At 36.8% G+C, this 19,783-nt stretch overlaps 1 protein-coding gene across 6 annotated transcripts in view; it reads left to right on the top strand.

The window, feature by feature from the left end:
- PIEZO2 (piezo type mechanosensitive ion channel component 2) overlaps window positions 1–19,783 on the top strand; it is a 286,113-nt gene that overhangs the window by 100,012 nt on the left and 166,318 nt on the right. For all 6 annotated transcript variants that reach the window (XM_086892756.1, XM_086892783.1, XM_086892749.1 and 3 more), the window contains exon 3: window positions 1,750–1,875. In XM_086892756.1, coding sequence (XP_086748882.1) covers window positions 1,750–1,875 — 126 coding nt within the window. The remainder of the gene's footprint in view (window positions 1–1,749; window positions 1,876–19,783) is intronic.

Here is a 19,783-nt window from a genome sequence, read left to right as displayed (position 1 = left end):
CAGCAGTCCTTACAATACTTTACATATTACATAAGCCAAACTTTACATGTGGCATCACATCGAACAAATTGCTTAGTAATATGTAGCTTGTCATACGTTCGCTTTTCTAAAACTTTTGAAAAGGTGACCTATTTTATTGTTTCTGGTTTTATAGTACTTAGAAGTTGGTGTTGTCCTAAGACAGGGCACCAGGCCACTTTCTGCAGAAGAAGAAGAACAAAAAGTGTCCCAAAGATTTTAATATCCAGTCTTTTTGATGTAAGGCTCTGCCACCCAGGTTGTCTCCTTTCTGTGTGAGCTTTGGTGACAAGTGAATAGATCATGCAAAGCATGTGTCTAGTGAACGTATCTATCTTCCTTTTCAGATTGCAGAAAATTCAAACATGGGCTTATTCTTACCATTTCATTTTTTTTCTTTTTAAATTATTTACTATATTTAAAAAAAGAAAACAGAAGTTTATTACAGATATTTGGTATTCAAAATCTGTACTCAGGATAGTGTTATGACAAAAATTTGGAATCCAATGGAGGGAGATAGTCTACTACTTTCTAAAACTGTTGATTCATGCTTATATAATTCTTTGCTTTATAAACTACTACTTAGGGCATTGATGACATACTTGAACTACAAGAATTCTAAAATTAAAATCTGGCTTATTGGCTAGATACAGAATGTGAACCATCATCTTTCTAGTGGTTGCTCGTAACAGAAGCTTGGAGAATAAGTATGAATGAAACAGGCTGCATGTAGAGTGAGCATTTCCTAGGTATACTCTGCTAGTTCTGCCTTCCATAGCCTTGGCTTTATTTACAGCCTTGGATAAGAATTTCAGCTGTGCTGTTTTTTAATCTGTAAATTAAAAAATGACCCTCAAATGCATGAAGCAGGTGGTATGAAATCTATGGATAAAATGCTTTGGAAGTAGAACTGTTACTGCAGGTAGGTCAGGTAGGGTGATGTCTAATGTTGTCTTTTATCTGCAATTCAATTTTCCCTCGAAGATTCCTATTTCCTGAAATACGGATGGTTTACTTTATTTATTCATACCTTGCAAATTTGGCTGCCTGTGATTAAGCCAAGTGTTTCCTTGAGGATTTATAAGGCATTTCTAAGTCTTAATAAAATATTTTCTATTAGCTTTTGAATTGACATCCAGTAAATCACAGAGGAGCTATGACAAATGTGTCTGGCACAGGGGTCTTCTGTGTGTACTGAAAATCGTGTTTAAAACTTCAGAAGGAAGGAAAGAGGGCAGTCAGCACAAAGCAAAGCATTCAGTGAAAATATGTCTGTGCTCCTGAGCCAAACTGAGGTTTGTGTCTTGTTATGACCCCTGCCATGTAATAATTTTGTGAAAAGTAATGAGATTAACAGGCTTTTATTTTCTCAAAGGTAGAAGTATCATTCATGTTTTGTCTAAGTACCAGGTAATGTGTTAGTAAGCATTGTAATGTTATTATTATTGATGTAAAATTGCTCTCTGGAGACTTAAAAAACTTTTTTGTTTAATTAAAAAAAATAAAAGGAAAAATTTGCAATAGCAGTCATTGTGGTTTATTTTACGCAAAGAAACTATAATTAAAGTATGATTTTTGCTATAACATTGACCATAGGGGACAATCATGATTAAGGTGGAACTGACTGGTAGAAATATCTTTGGTCAGGATATTTTTATGGTTTTATACTGAAAATCTTTAAGCAATGTTCATAAATTCACCTGCTATCTGTAAATATATTTTGTCTTTTAGGGCACACAGGACGATTACTGAAATCTCTGTGTTTCACCAGTCTGTCATTTCTGCTGCTGCACATCATCTTTCAGATTACAATAAACAGTCTCGAAGCTGCAAAAAGTATTGAACCTGGTTTTAACTGTGAGTAAAACATTTTAGTTTTTCTTAGAATTTTAAATGTCCAAATGCTTTTGTGGTTTGAAAGGGGAAGGGTTGATAAGAAGGCACTTAGCTTTGTGCTCCTGTGGGTTTGCAGCTTGCTCTTGTTTTCCAGCTTTTTATCTTAAAAATTACTGTTAGTAAGGCAGGAAGACTAGAGGGGCTTAAAAAACAAAATAAATTGATATTTAACTACATATATATATATATATATATATATATATACAGACACACACATATATATATGTGCATATATATATATATGAAATTATAAACTATTCTTTTCCCACCAGAGATGCATTTTCTTTGAGTTTCCCACTGACTATTGTTATGTCTTCATCTTCTATGCTTTCTCAAAATCACCTCAGGACCTGAGGAAACTACTCATTTGTATCATTAGATCATAATTCAGTGAATTAAGAATAAAATGAAATAAAGTAACAAACTTCCCTCTGTCTATGTATTATGCCCCTCTCTGGAATAACTCTCTTTAATTTTTCTTTTAATTTAGGTATTGATTCCAAAACTTACATTTCTAAACCGTATTGATCTCTTTCTTGTCTGTGCTATATGGGAGGCAGAATTTTCAAGTTTTCATTTGTGTGTAAGCTCTACTTAAAATATATTGCATGACATTTTGTATCTTCCTCTCTCAGGAAATGTTGTTCAATAATTCAGAAAGCAAACATTCTTTATTGTGCTGAAGTTAATTAGCATATCTATCCAGTGATTTAGATATGCAACCTCCAGGTAGAAGCTATTTGTACTTGTCTTACCGTGCTTACATTTAACATTTAAACCTGTCAACTTACTTTTGATAAATGTCCATTTAATTTATGACAAGGTATGCTGCTGTCACTTGAGTAAACAGTTGTATTACAATTCAGCATAAGAAACCTTATATTATGTAAAGGATTTGACTTAATAAAATCCTAAGAAAACTTGAAGTGAGCATTACCATTTCACCTTTAGCTTAAACCATTTCCTAAAGTAAAAGGCATAATTTTGTTCATTAAATACCTGTTTCATCTGGAATATCTTGGGCTCTTTTGGTTCAAATCAGGCCTTCAGAGTCTAAAAAAATACTTCCTATTTTTTTTCAAAAATGTATATCATTCACTGAATGAGCTGGATAAATTTTTTTCCATATGAGTTTAATGTTCTTATGAGTATAATATAATATAATATAATATAATATAATATAAAACTATAATCTAATTTTTACTTAGATTGGAGTAATTGCATCGTCTAGACACTTTTTGTATGATTAGAGAGTTCTAAGACAGAGTTGCAACCACTGGCTTTTTCCTACTTTTATGGTGGGTGCAGTGGGAATTAAAATAATTATTTCATCCTGAAGAGCACACTCTTCAAGATGAAATGCATAATTTTTTACTGTTTATTCAGAGTTGTCGAGTGAGCAGCTCCTCTTTCAGCTGCCATTGGTAATGATCTCACTTGGGGCTTCACAGGGCAGTGGGTGTAGCTGCAGGAGTGCATTAAATGTTATCAGATTGCTCTCTGACACTAAGGCCACTTGACATTTCCACACATTCACCATTAAGCTCTTTTTTGCCTCCTAAGTGCAAAGGGTGGTTTGAAATTGTCTGCTGGGAATGTTATTGGTCCCAGAAGAACACCCAAACTGTGCCCAAGTTGTCTGGGAGAGAAGTTCATTGATCAAAGTTGTTCCAAGAGTTTTTAAACTGTTTAGCAACATGAAATATTCGGCTGTTGAATTTCAGTGTCTGCATACAGAGTACACTGGCACCATTTTGTTTACTGGTATGGTTATAATCAATGAGATCCAGGTGAAGCCAATAAAAAGGGCAATCTGATACTGGCATTGCTGGACCCCCAAGGTGCTGAAGGAGAAATTAAAGACTGTTGTGAGTGTAGGGTCTAGAAAAGCAGAGCATTTGCTCAGTCAGGGAATAAGGTCAATTATCATCATTTAATGACACCAGAACTTAGATGTTGCTTTGTGGGAGAGGAGATGACAGAATTCCCGCTCCAGAAATCACCTTGGTACTACTTTTGCTTGTAACAATTGGGTGACACAGCCCCACTGGTTTCCTGTTCCCCAGCCATATGAGGAGTGCTGTACAAAACTGACTCCAGATGTGGGCTAAGACATAGCTGGAGAAATGACAGCACTTTGCTCATGGCATCTGCACAGTTATGAGCTCTGCATTTTAGACTTGCTGTTAATGTTTATCCAACTCTCTTTGCTCAATAAGAAGCTCAGAAGTGTAGACTGGAAGATTGATGTGTTCTGTTTCTCTATCCAGACCCAAATCCACTATTAATAAAACATTTTTTACAGCTACAGTCCTTTCTGATGCTTATCATTGGGAAATTTTTCTTCCATTAGTCAAAATATTCTGTCTTCATCCTTCAGCCTGAAGTAGAAATAAAGAAAAACTTTCCATTAGTCTTTATGGTTATCCATTTTGTATTTGAAGGCTGCAGTCATATTTGTAGTATGTACTTTTTTCTCTCAATCTCTTCTATTTACACAACCTCAGCCCCTTCAAACTTTCTTCATGCATCATATTTTCCAGGAAGATTATTCTTATTGTTGTTCGTCTGCTTCTGTTTTCTCCAAGTTTTTCAGGTATTTCTTGAGGCTCAAAGCTAGGCACTACTTCAGCTGAAAATTTAGTAGCATATACTGAAATATAACAATTACCCAAGTGACTGCAAATCATACTCCCTATTTATGAATTACTGTATGGTACTTTTTGCAATGGTCTTACACTTTCATTTGTGATTCACTGAAACCCATGAATCCTTTTCTTCAAAATAAGACCTTTTTTTCAATCTCCTGTTTATGTAGGTGAGTATTCTTCCAGTATAGTGGAAGTTCATGTTTGCCCATTCTTTTTCCATAAAGTTTTATTTAGCAAGACTCTTTCATTTCCTTGATTGGTAGTGGGTTCTCTTACAGGGCCCTTCTGCAGTAACACCTTTAGGGTGTTTTGGATAAATAAATTTTCAGTTTTCATTTAAATTTAAGATTTGTTTTGATTTTGCTGGAATTGTAGTATGTCTCCAAGTTTAAGTAAATTAAACCATAAAAGGTGCTAGTGGATTTTATGGCAGGTCCCCTCTTAATTATCTGCCAAAGGTCAAGGTAGTCTGGGGAGGTCCTTGCTGACTGGAAGCCAGACTGTGTTATTCCAATTTACAAAAAGGCCATGAAGGAAGATCCATGTTATTTTAACCTCAGTTCCTGAAAAGAAGTATGAAAAGGATTCTATTAGATACAAGTTCATAAAGGGAAACTCCTGTTTACCTAATTTGATATCCTTTTATAGTATTCATCCTGCCCAGTGGATGAAGGGAATGTGGTGGATATATTTTTCCTGGATTTTAGTGATGCTTTTGATACTGTCCTCCTGGAAAAATTGTTCAGTAGGTTCAAGGTGTACTTGGTTGATGAACTGGCTGAAGGGCAGGGCTTGAAGGGTTGTGGTGAATGGCACCACATGACCCACAGGGCTCAATTCTAGGGCCAGTCCTGTTTTAAATGTATTTATCACTGACCTGGATGCAGGAGTTGAATGCACCATTAGGAAGTCTGAAGCCAACAGTAATCAAAGTGGGGGGTGTTTGGGATGAGATGTCTTGTGGAGGCCTTTGTGTAGTTAATCTAACTCCTGGAAATTTCAGAAATAGGTGAGAGGGTAGGATAACATTGTCTGCAAATTCTGTAGGTTAGTTTGTATCAATATTTTCAAATGCCAATTTTCTGAATCAAAATATTATTTTCTGGTTTTAGTTTTTCTTTTCACACTGCTGTATTAAAGCCTTTGGTAATATTTTCGTTTTGATAACAGAAACACTAAAAAATGTTTAAATCAGAGTTATGATAGAGACTATCACCTCTTAAACCTTATGTAGTTATAGTTTCATTTTGGAATAATGGAATAAATAACAACCATCCTTTTATAATTTATATCTAGAAGCAGTTTAATTTGGTCCATCTGCAAACATGAACCAGACATACAGAATTTCAGGTCCATTTCAAAATATTCTGCTATTTTCCTGGACTTATGTAATTCAAAATCAGTTTAGGATAATTCCTAGAATGTTTAGCTTCTTTGGTTTGTTGTCTTTTTCATCCTCTTCTTCTTTTAGAGTTCATACCCCTTCTCTTTCAGGATGGCCACAAAATGCTACAGCATTCTCTCTCTAAATTATGTTGGTCTGTTGATAGAGGTGTTTAAAAATGTTTGACCAACAGAAAGTTCTTGTTTCTAAAGAGCCTTATGACTATTGCATAGCACTAATAAAATTTTGCTGTTAGTAGTCTTTATTAGGTTAATAAAAGATTTCTGGTTAGCCACAACTTCAGTGTGTGGAACTAACATTGAATGCCTCCCAGATATAGAAAGGAAAATAATTAATGCAGAAAGGGTGTTCTGGGCTAATCTTAAGCCATCAAGAGCTACATAATTAGTCTTGTTGCACTGATATCTCCATATAATAGACAGTATGATTTTGAAATATAGCAATATTCATGTAGTAATAGAATTTCATTATTAAGCTTGTATTTCTGATGGAATAAAATTCTGACTATTAGATTAGCTATAATTTTCTGAGTATAGAATCTGTTAGGATTGAAGATTAGATGACAAGGTAATAGTTGCATTCTCCAGTATGCACAGTATGGTTCTTTCCTAGGACTAGCTTTAAACATCTTTAAAAATGGAAATACCACTAGCAGGAATGTTTTACACAATGTTAATTTTAAACTTTACTTCCAATAAATCAGTGCAATTATTCCTCATCATAACAGTCTGTAAGTGTACACACTGTAAGTGTATCTTCTTGTGTTTAGTCAGCCTTTAAAATAAGTCTGGTTTCTTTTTCCCTTAATTGTAGTGATGTACATCCATTTCTTATTTTGTGCTCCTCTATCATCTTTTGGTGTTGACTTCTGTGAATGAATCTACTGACGTGCATATTCTTACAGAACAGTATTTTTGTTCATGAGAAACGCAACTCAGAATACTTCAACTACTCACTAGTTAAATTTGTAGTCAGTGTTTGTAAGAATACCAAAAAGAGCATTTAAGATATTTCTGGGTATTTTTCTTATACACCACATAAATGAACTGATGGAATTTAAATAGATACCTTGAAATCCTTCTACAGACTTTCTATGAATCTTTGTTTATTGTGCCTACTTGGAGTGCTTTATTTACAAAATGGTTATATGTAGAAAAAGGGAGAATAGATTTAAAGCACCAAGTTGCCTAGATAACTTCTCTGTTAGATCATGGGAACTAAAATCAGATAATTCTCTGTCCCTGGTATGCCATGGTGAATGTCAAACAAATGCATGCCACCATTGTGGAATCATAATAACTTTCTGCTTTAGATAAATTTTGAAATGATTTCTTGGCTTAAAAGACCATCCTGTGTTTGCATTACTACCAGCATGTCCCTGAGGTATTTCGTTATATTAGGAAGCAGCAATACCCAGTACAAATAAATTATGTTTCACCATTTATTGAAAGCTCAGGCTCAAGACTGAAGCTGACCTTTCAGAGGAATGAATAATTACTCTTTCCTATATACCTGGTGAGATTTCATGCCTTTTATACCCTCCTGAGTCTATTATAAGGTTGTGCTGATTTTGTAAAGTACTGCTTTGGTAACAGTTGTTGTTTATTGTTGGATTAATTAACTTGCTGGAAATAAAGATGTTGTTTTGTTTATAAAGAAAAAAAAATGTTTAAAATATTTCATACAGAGTTTCATATTTCTATGTAGGTGGCAGATGCATGCCACTCTTTCAAGTGCCATGACTTGCTGGTCCATCTCCTGCCTGGAGCCTATCTCATGCCCCCTTGTTGGCAGTTTTTGACATATCATTTCATGGGAGATTGCCTTGAAAACACATATTTTGAAAATATTAAAAACTTGAAATACTATTTTATGAAAAAAATATTCTGATAATCTCCTGACTGTTAGTTGTCTTGATAACTTTGACCATTTCAATTTCAAAAATATTGCTTCATATGAAATGAAATTAATCTAAATGGCATGAAAAAAATAGTAAGTTTATTGTAAAAATCTTCTGAGCAGAAGTCATAGCAAAGAAAGCATTTTTATACTGAAAAAGTCATTATGTCCTCTCCAATGGTTTTGCTTACCAAAATAAAAGATAACAGTTACTTCATTAAAGAGTGCTCAAGCACTTGCACCCCAGACAGGACAGCTCATTCTTCCCTAACAAACACATCCATATCTTAACCAGGCAAATGCTTAAGGTGCTTTCCAAACTGACATCTTCAGTCACCTCAATTTTATGTGCATCATCCTCTTTCTTTTTTGCTTAGTGAAAGCTATACATCAGTGTTTTTCCAATAAACATGGCGCTTGTCTTGCAAAACATCAACATTTTAATCATAGTTGTGTGTGTCATCTCAAAGGTTATAATCTTGGCCAAGATCTGAGCAAAAAATAATGCCTTTAAACATCTAAGAAAGAGTTCATTCTGTAATCGCAGAAGTCATCAGATTGTACTTGTGTAGTTTCTGTACAAGTGGCCAGAAAATAAGGTTCAGAAGTGAACTCTTGTTTGAAGAACAACTCTGGAATACCCAGTATAGCAAAACTTTTATAGAATGAAACAACCAGATATAGCACTGCAGAAGAATCAGAGTAACCTTTCATTGAGGGGATATGTATTTTAAACTCAGTGTTGTCTGAGCATGTGATGTCTATGACAACCAGTATAGTACAAATTTAGCCCAGACTTTTAGCTAGATGAGTTCCAGAGTGGTGAGTGGTGCCTCAGTGGGAAAAACAAATTTTAAACCAATATTTTAATAGAAGGGCTTATACAGGTTCTTAATGCAGTCCAGCAAGACCAATAATACTAAATTCTATAATAAAAAAGTCTATTTTTAATGAAATTTAGATTCTTACATATTTTTGTAGTCCCGAACTACACTTGTTATTTATTGTTAAATCAGTATAGACAGGCAGTTACCTGGAAAGTCTATTCGTTCAGGTTTTATGAAAGATGAGTGTTGTGATTTAACCCCAGATGGCAACTAAATACCGCACATCTTCTCACTCCCCCCGCCTCCCAGTGGGATGGGGAGGAGAGTCAGGGGAAAAAAAGGTAAGGAAAAGCTCAACGTTCATGCGCTGAGGTAAGAACGTTTTAATAATTTAAGTAAAATAAACTACTACTGCTTCTACTAGTTTTACTGGGGGGGATAAAAAAAAGAGAAAAATAAAACTCAAAACACACAAGTGACACACAGGAAATAGAATTGCTCATCACCCTCTGACCAATGCTCAGCCTGCCCCCAAGCAGCAAACAATCCCTTTCAGGCAACTCCCCAGTTTATATACTGGGCATGATAGTCATAGGCTATGGAATATCCCTTTGGTCACTTAGGGTCAGCTGTCCTGGCCCTGCTCCCTCCCAGCTTCTTGTGGACCTCCTCACTGGCAGAGCATGAGACACTGGAAAGTCCTTGATTTAGGGTAAGCACTACTTAGCAACTACCAAAACATCAGTGTGTTATCAACATTATTCTCATAATAAACCCAAAACACAGCACTGTACCAGCTCCTAGGAAGAAAATTAACTCTATCCCAGCAAAACTAGGGCAGTCAGTTACTTTTTGTGGTTTGACTTTGTGTTATGTCCTCAGCAAACCATGTTAAGCTTTGTTGTCTGTATTCCTAGTTTCCAGAATGCAAGTTAATAGAATTTTATTAAAATCAAAGTTAACTGTGGAAACTTTATTGAAAGTCAATATATGGATATTGTTCTTCTTATCCAAAGCAGTTAAGACTGTCTCTTGCTGCCATCTGCCCAGTGCCATGTGGATTGAAAAAACCTCTGCTTTGACTTAGCTTATAAATTCCTCCAAGAAGCAGCTTTTCCTCTTCTGTTGTTTGTACCCCACAATCTGTGGCAGGAGTCAGCTGGGTGGCTGGGAGCTTATGGAGATACCACAGTTTACGGAATAAGGAGAAGAGGATTTCTTCGGTGCTTCCCTCTTATCAGCTGCTATGCCTGCAGAATAATGAGCTACAAAGCAGCGAATGGCCATTTGTCCAGATCTCCACTGAGAGACAGAAAATCTCAGAAACTCTGCAGAGATTAATAAGAGTGGTGCGTACAAGGATTGAAGTAGAACTGAAGCTCCTGTTATGCTATTTCACATGGCAAATACCTCTGAAAACCTAGGAAATGTCAGAAAGGCAGGAAACTTGGCTTTAAGGATGTAACATTTCCTATCAGACTGATTTCGTCATGTACTGTTTCTTGCATAGGTGATGTGCAGTATCTGAGCCAATATATATAAGAATAATCGGAAAGAACTTTCCTATGGAGTCATGAAGAGCTTGAGACTAAAAAGAATGTTTAGCTCTAAAAACTGTAGGGGGATCTAGATATGGTGGCACAAATATGGTCATTATATTGGGTCCTAGAAAGGTGTGTCATAGTACAGTATTACCAATGGCCGTTTCTTACTGTCACTTCAATGATTCCAAGAGTTAAGAATGTTTAATCTGTGGAGCACATCCAATGAGAAACTTTTAATTAATCAAAGGTGTTAGCATACCTTTTTTGTCTCAACAGAAACTTACAACAATAGCTTATTCTGCACATGAAAGTTAATTTTCCTTTAATTCAGTGCACGTTGGATGTCAACATTTCTTCAACACTTTCCATGCAGCTTTATTGTAGCCTGGAAATTTATGACTGGGGAAACAGAAGCTTCTGTAATTGCTTCTTGGGGATGCATGATAAGTCCTGCTTAATTTCCTGCTGGGTGTTACTACTTAGCAGTTTGGAAAGTTGGTGTTCATTGTGCTCATGGACTCTTTATTTCTGGACTCACAGGCTGCCACGTGAAAACTGTGAAATATTCTAGGGGGTCACTTTGAAGCATGGTACATAACTTCTATGTATTATGTGATTCTGCGTTAATGATGTTGGCATGCATGCTTGTGCTTGACCGTTCAAGAGAACTTGAGGTAGGAGGTGATCCTTCTCACTGCCACTCACAGTTTGTACTTTTGACAGACAGAATTGCATTGGAGAGCAGACCTGTGAAACTGTTGTGTGGCCCTTGGGGCTGTACAGCTTCTTTCTGAAGCTGGTGGACTTTGGAAGGTGTTCCCAAGGTGCACCCAAGGAAGCACCCAATGTACATGCTGATGCTGTGATGCAAACTGGGACAGTTCTCTTTTTAGTGTCCCATTTGTAGCTAGGATTACTGCAGGGCAGTAGAATAGAAGTGTGATCATCACTGTCAGCTTGTTTTAGGGCTGTTTGTAGGAAAGATAGAGCAGCTGTTTTCTGTCTCCCTCTGTAGCAAACACAAGGAAGAAATCAAGGCCAGCTGTGAAGGAGAAGGCACTCAATAAAACTTGAATAGATGAGATGAGAGCAGAATGTATGTGTGAAGGAAATAAAAGCAGAAGAGAGTAACTGTTTGTTGATTTATACTCGGGGTTAGTGCTATTAGTAAATTTAAGAAGCAAATGTGCAGAGTAGGCTTCTGTATTTTTGTAAGTAGCCTCTTGCTTGTTGGTCTCCTGGTTGTATGTTTGACCTTTGTATGAAAAAGCTTATCAGCGTACATTGCCAACTGCTTTTAAATTCCCAGTTACTACAAAACATGTTTTCCATACTGTGAAGAGTTCTTGAAGACCAGCAAAATCAGAAACTGGCTGCTCAGATGATTGCAGTGAAAAAACTTGTCTACAGGGTCAGACCTTACTCTGACCCCAAGTTATCATGGCTCATTGGCAGTGTTTGGGTGTAGCAGAAAGAGGTTTGTAAGGACAGCACTACAGTGCTTTAGCAACCGGCATCTCTGGGCTGGTGTAGGGACCATGTTGAAATATTCCCTTGTTGATCATTCAAATCGCTGTAATATAAATATTTTAATGGGGAGTCTTACTGTAGTAATACTATTCAGGAGTAGGAAGCTATATATTTGTGTGTTGGACACTGTTTAGACAAATACTTTCCACTGAGAATAAATATTTCACTTTATTTCTGGGGATCTGTCTCTTCTGTTTGGCTGTTTACGTTGTTAAGGATTGCTGTTCATCACATAATCGTGTTGAGTATTTTTAGAAAACCTGACTCGTCAGTGTGATGCTCTGAGCCTTTGCATTGCAAGTTTGAGAGGGGTTAGTCCCTGGGTCAGAGCCCTTAGGCTTGATCCTTCTGCACCTCTAGGTGATTTACATCAGCAGCTGGAAAGTAAACAGCAAATCTGAGCTGAGATGATGACAGCTGCTCACCGCAGCCTCTCTGCCACGGCTGGACCACCAGCCGGGCATCTCAGCTGCAAGGACAGGTGAGTTGTTGTGTCTGGGGGTAGCAGCTCCAATGGGCCATCCCTGGTAGTGCAGAACCCCAGTGGATGGGCTTCCCTGGGCAGTGTGGGCTAGGGGCTGCTCTGGACAAAAATGTGGTCTTGAGTTGAGGTTAACCTCTAATGAAGGGGCTGAGTTTACTGAACCCTTCATGGAAGATGTGACATGAAACAAATCACCCTGTATGAAAAGCAGAAAGTGTTGGGTCACATAAATAGGGCTTGGAGCCATGAGGAAAAAATGTTTTCTTGATGGGGTTGGACTTGAGGTGCTTTGGTGGGCTCTCCTGCATCAGTGTGTTAGAACATAGTCCTAAACCTGGGTCAAATACAATTAGAACTTGCATGCTCTGAGTTTACTTCCAAATGGAAAAGCTGTCTTAAAATTCCCTCCAAGTCCTGCCTGATATACAAGTCTAAATCAGTAACCACAGAGGATGCCAGAAAGTGCTGTACCTTACACCTTTTGCCTAAACAATGTGTAGCACATCTGTCAAGTATTACTCTTAACAAAGAGCAAAATAACTCAGAACAGCTCCGTAACACTCACAAAGGGTGAAACAGTATCCTTTACATCTCTGGAAGGAGGAGAACTCTGAATTTTGAAGGGTAGACTTGATTTCCAAAGTCAAAATATCCCCCTTTTGTTTCATTTCAATTCTTGTGTTTTTCCTGATATCTAGGTCTGGAACATATGCGAATCCATATATACTGTGTTTAGTGCTGAATTTTATCATACTACATTTATTTATGGGTTTGTTTAAAGCAATCGAGAAACTGGATTTCAGAGATGTTAAAGTCATCATCTAGACTAAAACCAGAAAGATTTTCAATAGCATCAATGAAAGGTATAGTAAATGAACAATATTTCATAAAAAAGCTGTAATCCTCTTTTTATATGTCTCAAAATAGGGAGAGTAGAACACAGTATCTTTCAAAGTGATTAAGAGAATGAACTTGATTTTCAGCTGTTATCAGGTATCATCAGCAGATTTTAAAACTGAAAACAAGTTAAGCACAGTTTTCACACTGAGGTAGTGTAAAACACTCATAAGTGTGCACTCCAACCAGTGGCTGTCAAAAGCTTTACCAAGCTTTTGGGGTGTAGAACAGTGAATGGAAGCAGTTCCTGAAGGAAATCAAGAATAATGTAGTTCAGAGTACATTAATTAGTCATTAATACCCATATAACTGTATATTTAAGTATATATAGTCCTGCATTTTAACAGTAGATAGCCAGCCCCACTATAGAAGACAAATTGATAAGAACTGATATGTTTATGTATCACCTTACCTGCAGTCACTATGGTCCAAAAATAAATAGCAAATTGTTTTTCATGGTGGCACAAAAATTCTTTTTGGTGCAAAAATTTAGAATGTTGAAATGGAAAAGGATGATTTTTAACTCATTTTTTCGAGTCAGTAGAGTTTGACCTTGTCATGGGATTGTGTCCATGTGATTTGTTGGTGATGCCACAGCTGGCTACATAGCAGGTTCCAGGAAATTCCTGCTGTTTTTTAGACCCCACAAATTTTTCTGTGAATAATGTAATGTTTCATGAGAGAACTCATGTTATCTTCACTGTAGACATGTCAAAAGACTTAAATTATGCCCAGAATAGGCTCCACTCTAGAGTCTGGTAAATTACCATCATTCTTAAAAAATACAGTCTTAAATTGTGCCAAGCTGGATTTTAATCCTAGAAAAATCTTACCTACACCTGGAGGGTGTTGTGGTCTAGTAGTAATTAAACACAGTTGCAGTGTGAAACTTGTGGAATTACAAAGACATACTGGTGAAAGTCCTGTAGGCACCATCCCTGGAAGAGTTTTAAAAAAAACATGTGGATATAGCATTTGAGGTGTGGGTTTGTGGTGAACATGCTGGTAGTGCTGATGGTTGGACTTGGTAATTTTGGAGGTCTTTTCTAACCTTACTGATTCTATGAATCTGTGATTCTATGACACCCCAGACAAACATGGCAAGAATGAAAAATAATTGGAGCTGATGTTGTTGTGCTGGCAACAACTCCAGCTTCGTAAAAGTTATTGGTTTCCCAGTTCTCATTATTTCAGAGATGAATATTTACATAGTTATTCTTGACTGTCTGATGTTTTATGTTTGACTAAGAATAAAGTACAAGACTGGCAGAAACACTAACAATCAGTGCTGTGTGAAGGGGACAAGAGATGCATTTTAAACTGCTATCAGATTGTGCTGTTTCTCTCTGTTTATATAAACACACATGCACATTTTCATCTTGAGGGGCCTCATTCATTACAGCAGGAACTTTTTGTGATTATTAAGTTTTAGTACTGCACAGCAACCTGTGCAATTTCAGGAGTCAGGCTGATTGAATTACCCAATTAGACAACCTTGCTAAGTGGGGGAAGGGGACATTTCAGCACCATTTTTTCAATAATAAAATTCCATTAAATTGTCCAAGGTTTAGAAAGCTGTAAGTACCAATGAGGAAGGAAAATGTGCTCTAGTGATCAGTAGCATAGAAGTTCAACTTCTGTGATGCCAAGTAAGGGGCTTCCAAAAATATGCATAGACCAGGCAAGATTACAGGGGATATAATACTTTGAGATCTAACAGAAAAAACCAAAAAGCTAACTAACAAAAAACAACAAACCCCCCCCCCCCCCCCACACACACAAAAAAAACCACCACAAAAAGAAAAGAAAAGAAAAAAACAGCCAGAGGTCTTATTTCTAACATGGAAATAACATTAGTATTGTTATCCACAGTGCATGGATTAGTCACACAGTAAATAAAGAATGGAGATAGTGAGCAAGAGTGATTTGTTGAACTTGCACTTTTGCACTTGGTCAGATGCTCAGGAAATATGCAGGAGGAGTGGATATATGACAGGAGAAGGGAAGGTCAGCAGATGGACATGGATGTTCAGAGTCCATAGCAGGCTTGCTTTTCTGAAGTCCCTTAGGCTGCTACTCATGCAGTTGTTGCCGCAGCAAGATTTTGGGGAAATGAATAAATAATGTTTGGCCACTGCACTGAATTAAATAAAATCTTCAATTTTTATGCATCTTTTAAATTAAAACTTCTAGGAACTGGTAGAGATCATGTATGTCTTGCTGACATGTAGATGTGAGCCATGGTTCTGCCCAGTGTAGCAGTTCTACAGCCATGCTGAACTGGACCCCTCTTTTGCTACTGTACTCTCATCATATCATAATTTTTTGAAGGATTTCAAATTATAAATTTCAGCTCACAATACTGCATTGCCTTGAGAGTGAAATACCACCTGCTCATTACAATCCTGTTCTCTCAACAGCCTTTCCACAAAGGACTACACAACACCTATGACACATGAATTTTGAGATTGTTTTTATGGCTTTTCATATCCCCACTGAAACATTGTCAAAATTCTCTCATATATATGATAAAAAGGAAAATCCTGAGCAGGGAAGTTCACAGAATCCATATCCATATCCATAAAACAAAGGCTGGAATTCTGATAGAGTTCCATGAACATCTGGAAAAAGTCAAAGATGGGTTTCCATACCTATTCTCTCTTTCTGGATAACAATAACAAAATGATATCACATTTCCCTTCATAGTTCATAGTTCCTGTTCATTTTTTTTTTTTTTTTTCTTAGCTATAGTAAAGAGTGAAAGGTTCTATAACAGCAGCTGGAGGAATTGACAATAAATATTGTATTTTATTGGTGGTTGATGTATTAAGTCAGAAGGCAAAAATGAGCTTCAGCTTGTTTTGCTATGTAATTTTCTCAGAGAAAAGCAGAAGATTTTACATGTTAAGTACGGGCAGCTCTTGATTTCAGAGATTTCTCAAAACTTGTTTCCAATATCAGGATTTTATCATTTTGGAAATACTGAGCGCGAAAAATGTAAAATTCACTTATTTTTTTCTTGCAAGAGTTAAATTTTGTTTTAGAGTAATACACACATTGTGAACACCATTAAATATTTATACTTTACTAGGATATTAAATTAAGTAAAGAATATTTAATTTTAAATAAACATTTCATTAGCAAGGAAAGGCATATCCTTATAGTCATAAAAGTGGTGCTGTATATATCATTGTTGGTGCTGCAGCAACACACTGCAATGATGTACCACTAGTGCTGGGTTAGCAAGAGCGAACTGCTTGCAGGGTATCTCCATGCTTCCTAAATGCATTAAATTTTTCCTTTTTTTTCCCATCTCTAAATCTTTTACATATGTTAACAGCAGTTCTCTTTTACATGAACAGGTAGAGATGCTTGTTAGCCTGTTCTGTGGAGCAGGATGCAAGGCTTAGCTGGGTGTCTGCCCATGGAGCATTTAACAAGTGCCATCACAAAACCTTGCTTTCTGTTCTTACTGGAGAAAAGATGTAAGATCTAGTTGTGAGAGTAAAGAGAGCTTAAATATGTGGCTTACACGAGATTATACTAGGTCTCCTGGGATTTGTCAATAGGTTTTTGGTATTTAAAATAAAATAAAATAAAAACCTACCAGATTATGGAAAATGGGATAAATATTTCTCACTTGCTCTGCTTCCCTCTCTGTCTTCTGCATGTCACACAGTGACTGCATTTATCTAAAACTTTCACTGTCATGTTCTCTTTTCTGAGTTAGGATCACTGCCAACATGATCGCTTTTTTTTGTTTTTTGTTATGTTACTGTTTGTGGTACAAATAGCTACTTTCCCCTTGGAGTTGTACTTTTTTTTGGCTGTGTTTGATTCTGAGTTAGTATCCTCTATATTTGGGTCAAAAAATTTGGCTGCTGTAATTTTCTATTAATATTAATAAAACCCACCCATCCCCCTAGCATATGGGATGCAGAAGACACTGCTCAGCAAGCTGTTATAAATCTCAAAAAGGTTTATGAGCTGAAAAAATTGAGTTTGGAGAGGGGAATGTAGACTCTGCAATTTCCAAATGCTGATGCTAAATCCATTCAGATGTAAATCAAAACCCATCAGGAGTGCTCTCCTCTTTAGATACTTTATCCTAACATGTGTTTGCTCATTATTCCTTCCTCAGTTGGAGGTTGTATATGAAAGCTGTTTAAATGAAATAAATAATGTATTCCTATGAAGAAGATTAGTATATTTTGGAACTCAGAAATGGAGAGAAAAGTTAGATAATATTTCAACATAAATAATAATGTGAGTAGGTTTGTTGTTTTTTTGGAGTTTGAAATTCTTGGTCCAGGATGTGGATCTTTAGGTCATAATCTCTCTGGATACTTCCCAGTGTTTGGCTAGGCTTTGAATGATCTTTCTAACTGGAAATCATGTGCTTTTTTGTGTAGAGTCAAATAATCTTGGCTTTAAAATGAACAGTGTTGACATATGTTTATCTGTGTTCATGTGTATTTAATATGTTTTCATATGTTCACATACATTTTACCTGGAGATTTGTTTTACTTGGTGTGACAGTATCCCACCTGAGGCCTCTGTTTTAAACTTCATTACATTTGTTGCACACTGAAAGTACCTTATGTTAGAAGAGCTTTTGTGGCTCCATCTACACGTCGCTATTTTGGGAGACCTCCATGACTGGTCTGTCTCCGCTGTTGCTCGGTCTTGGGAATTGAGTGTTGCTTTTCTGTTAAATCATTGGCATTCAGTCAAGATATACCCATTTGTAATTCTGTTTCTTGGGATCTGCAACAATTCAACTTCCTTGCTATCAGGCCTTGGTTGATATCTACAGTATCTGTATGTAAGTTCTGAAACACTGTAGCTTCTGTGGAATGATGAAGATGAGCTTGAAATATCTCATCAAATAATTTACTAAAATCATTATGGGAACATTTTTTTAACAGAGTGATAGCTAAACTTACACAAATGACATAAAGAAGGACCAGGATCAGATCTTATGTCATTATCCCAGCTCATAAAATGTTAGACTGGATTTTGTCAGCAGATGTCATCATGGCTGTGCGGATACATCCCAGTGATGGAAGAACACATTCAAGATTGATGTGTTTTGAACATGGAGAGTTAAAACTCCTCGGTGCACAAGTGCCAGCCCTTGATAAGAAACTTTTCTCCGAGTGAGCATTTATTTCTTACTAAGACAAATTTAATGAGCCAATGGTCTACTTTCTAACCTGTTTTCTTACCTTGATGCTTCTATTGGTCCCTGCAGGAGCAGATTTCATAGAGCTATCTCAGGGCCCTTCTTGGAGACTTCCTCTTCAGTTTGTCTGTCCTGAGTCTCTGTGTTGCTCAGTGGTTGTTTTTTAGTACAAAGTACAGTATTTCACCAGTGCAAAAGTCTAGTAGGAAGTAAGACTCCAAAAGACTTATGATGATACACAAAAAAAAATCAAGCAGTAGGGTACCAGTTATGTAAGCATTTAATGGCTTGAATAAATACAAAATTTTATCTGAAATATTTCTCTATCTGCAGATGTTCTCAGCTGTGGATCTAATATTCTTAGATATGGATTCTGCTTGTTCCTAAACAGCAGCTTCCTCTTCCAGCAGGGTGGTTTTCCAGTTTCTCGGTAAAGGCAGAGAATTCACCTTTCTCAGCTAATTTGGCTTTTTTTGGGTACAAACCTTGACAGAGGATTGTTTTCCACATGCATGTCCACTCACTGTGGGCAGTGCACTGACACACATAAGAAGATGTACAGAGTACATCAGGATCCGTTTCCTTTTCTATCTGTAAAATCACTTCCTTTTGTGTAATCTTGTACCATTATCACTACTTGTCATTTAATGCAATTTTCTAAACTGGCCAATTGCTTTATTTATGTTCCAAACATAAGTCAACCTCCATGGAGGCAGCATTCATTAACTTTGTCTATGTTCAATTCGCTCGACATATCTTCACATGCTGTATTTGGGTTTCTACTGAAGTGCATTTCCTATTACAGTGACAAATGTGTTGTGTACACCCTCCCTTATCCTTTGGCCTGTCACAGTAATAGGATATCTTATTTTTCTCCCTGTGCATATTTGCTTGTGATTCCTGGTTCCTGCTTCCTGAGATCAGCAGGAGGCCTCCCAGCATGAATACTTCTTGCAGAAATGCAAATGCTGTTGCTTGCCTGTTTGTCGCATAAACATCTGACCTGAGTATTTTTGTGGTTCCTTTCTGTTGACACTGAAAGAATCTCTCGAAAATGAAGTAAATAAAAATATGTTTAGCCTCATAATCTTATAGTCCTGATACCACTGCTTGGCAAATCCACTGTTCTCTCAGTGGCTCACCCCAAAGGCTCTCAGGACATTTCCAATATTTTAGGTGGACACAGAGGTTTTAAATGTTAGGTTTCAAGGCATTTGGAAACAGCAGTGAAAAGATTTCTCTTCTTCAGTGGCTTCCAGTACTAATGGGGAAAATAGCATGGAGAGAGGGAAAGATGTGCTACACAGTAAGTCAAGAAGACATTATTTGTTAATTTTCTCACTTCAGACAAGATTTGAGTTCCTGGAGGATCTTCTCCAGGACACAGCCATCATCTACTGAAGGCAAGCTTCCAAGAGGAAAGTATAAGAGAGAAGATTTGAGAAAT

This window comes from Cyanistes caeruleus, chromosome 1 (assembly GCF_971803275.1).
Source record: "Cyanistes caeruleus chromosome 1, bCyaCae1.hap1.1, whole genome shotgun sequence".
In the NCBI taxonomy this organism is placed as follows: Eukaryota; Metazoa; Chordata; class Aves; order Passeriformes; family Paridae; genus Cyanistes; species Cyanistes caeruleus.
Note: the sequence above shows the minus strand (reverse complement) of the source record. Positions and strands in the feature narration are given on the sequence as shown.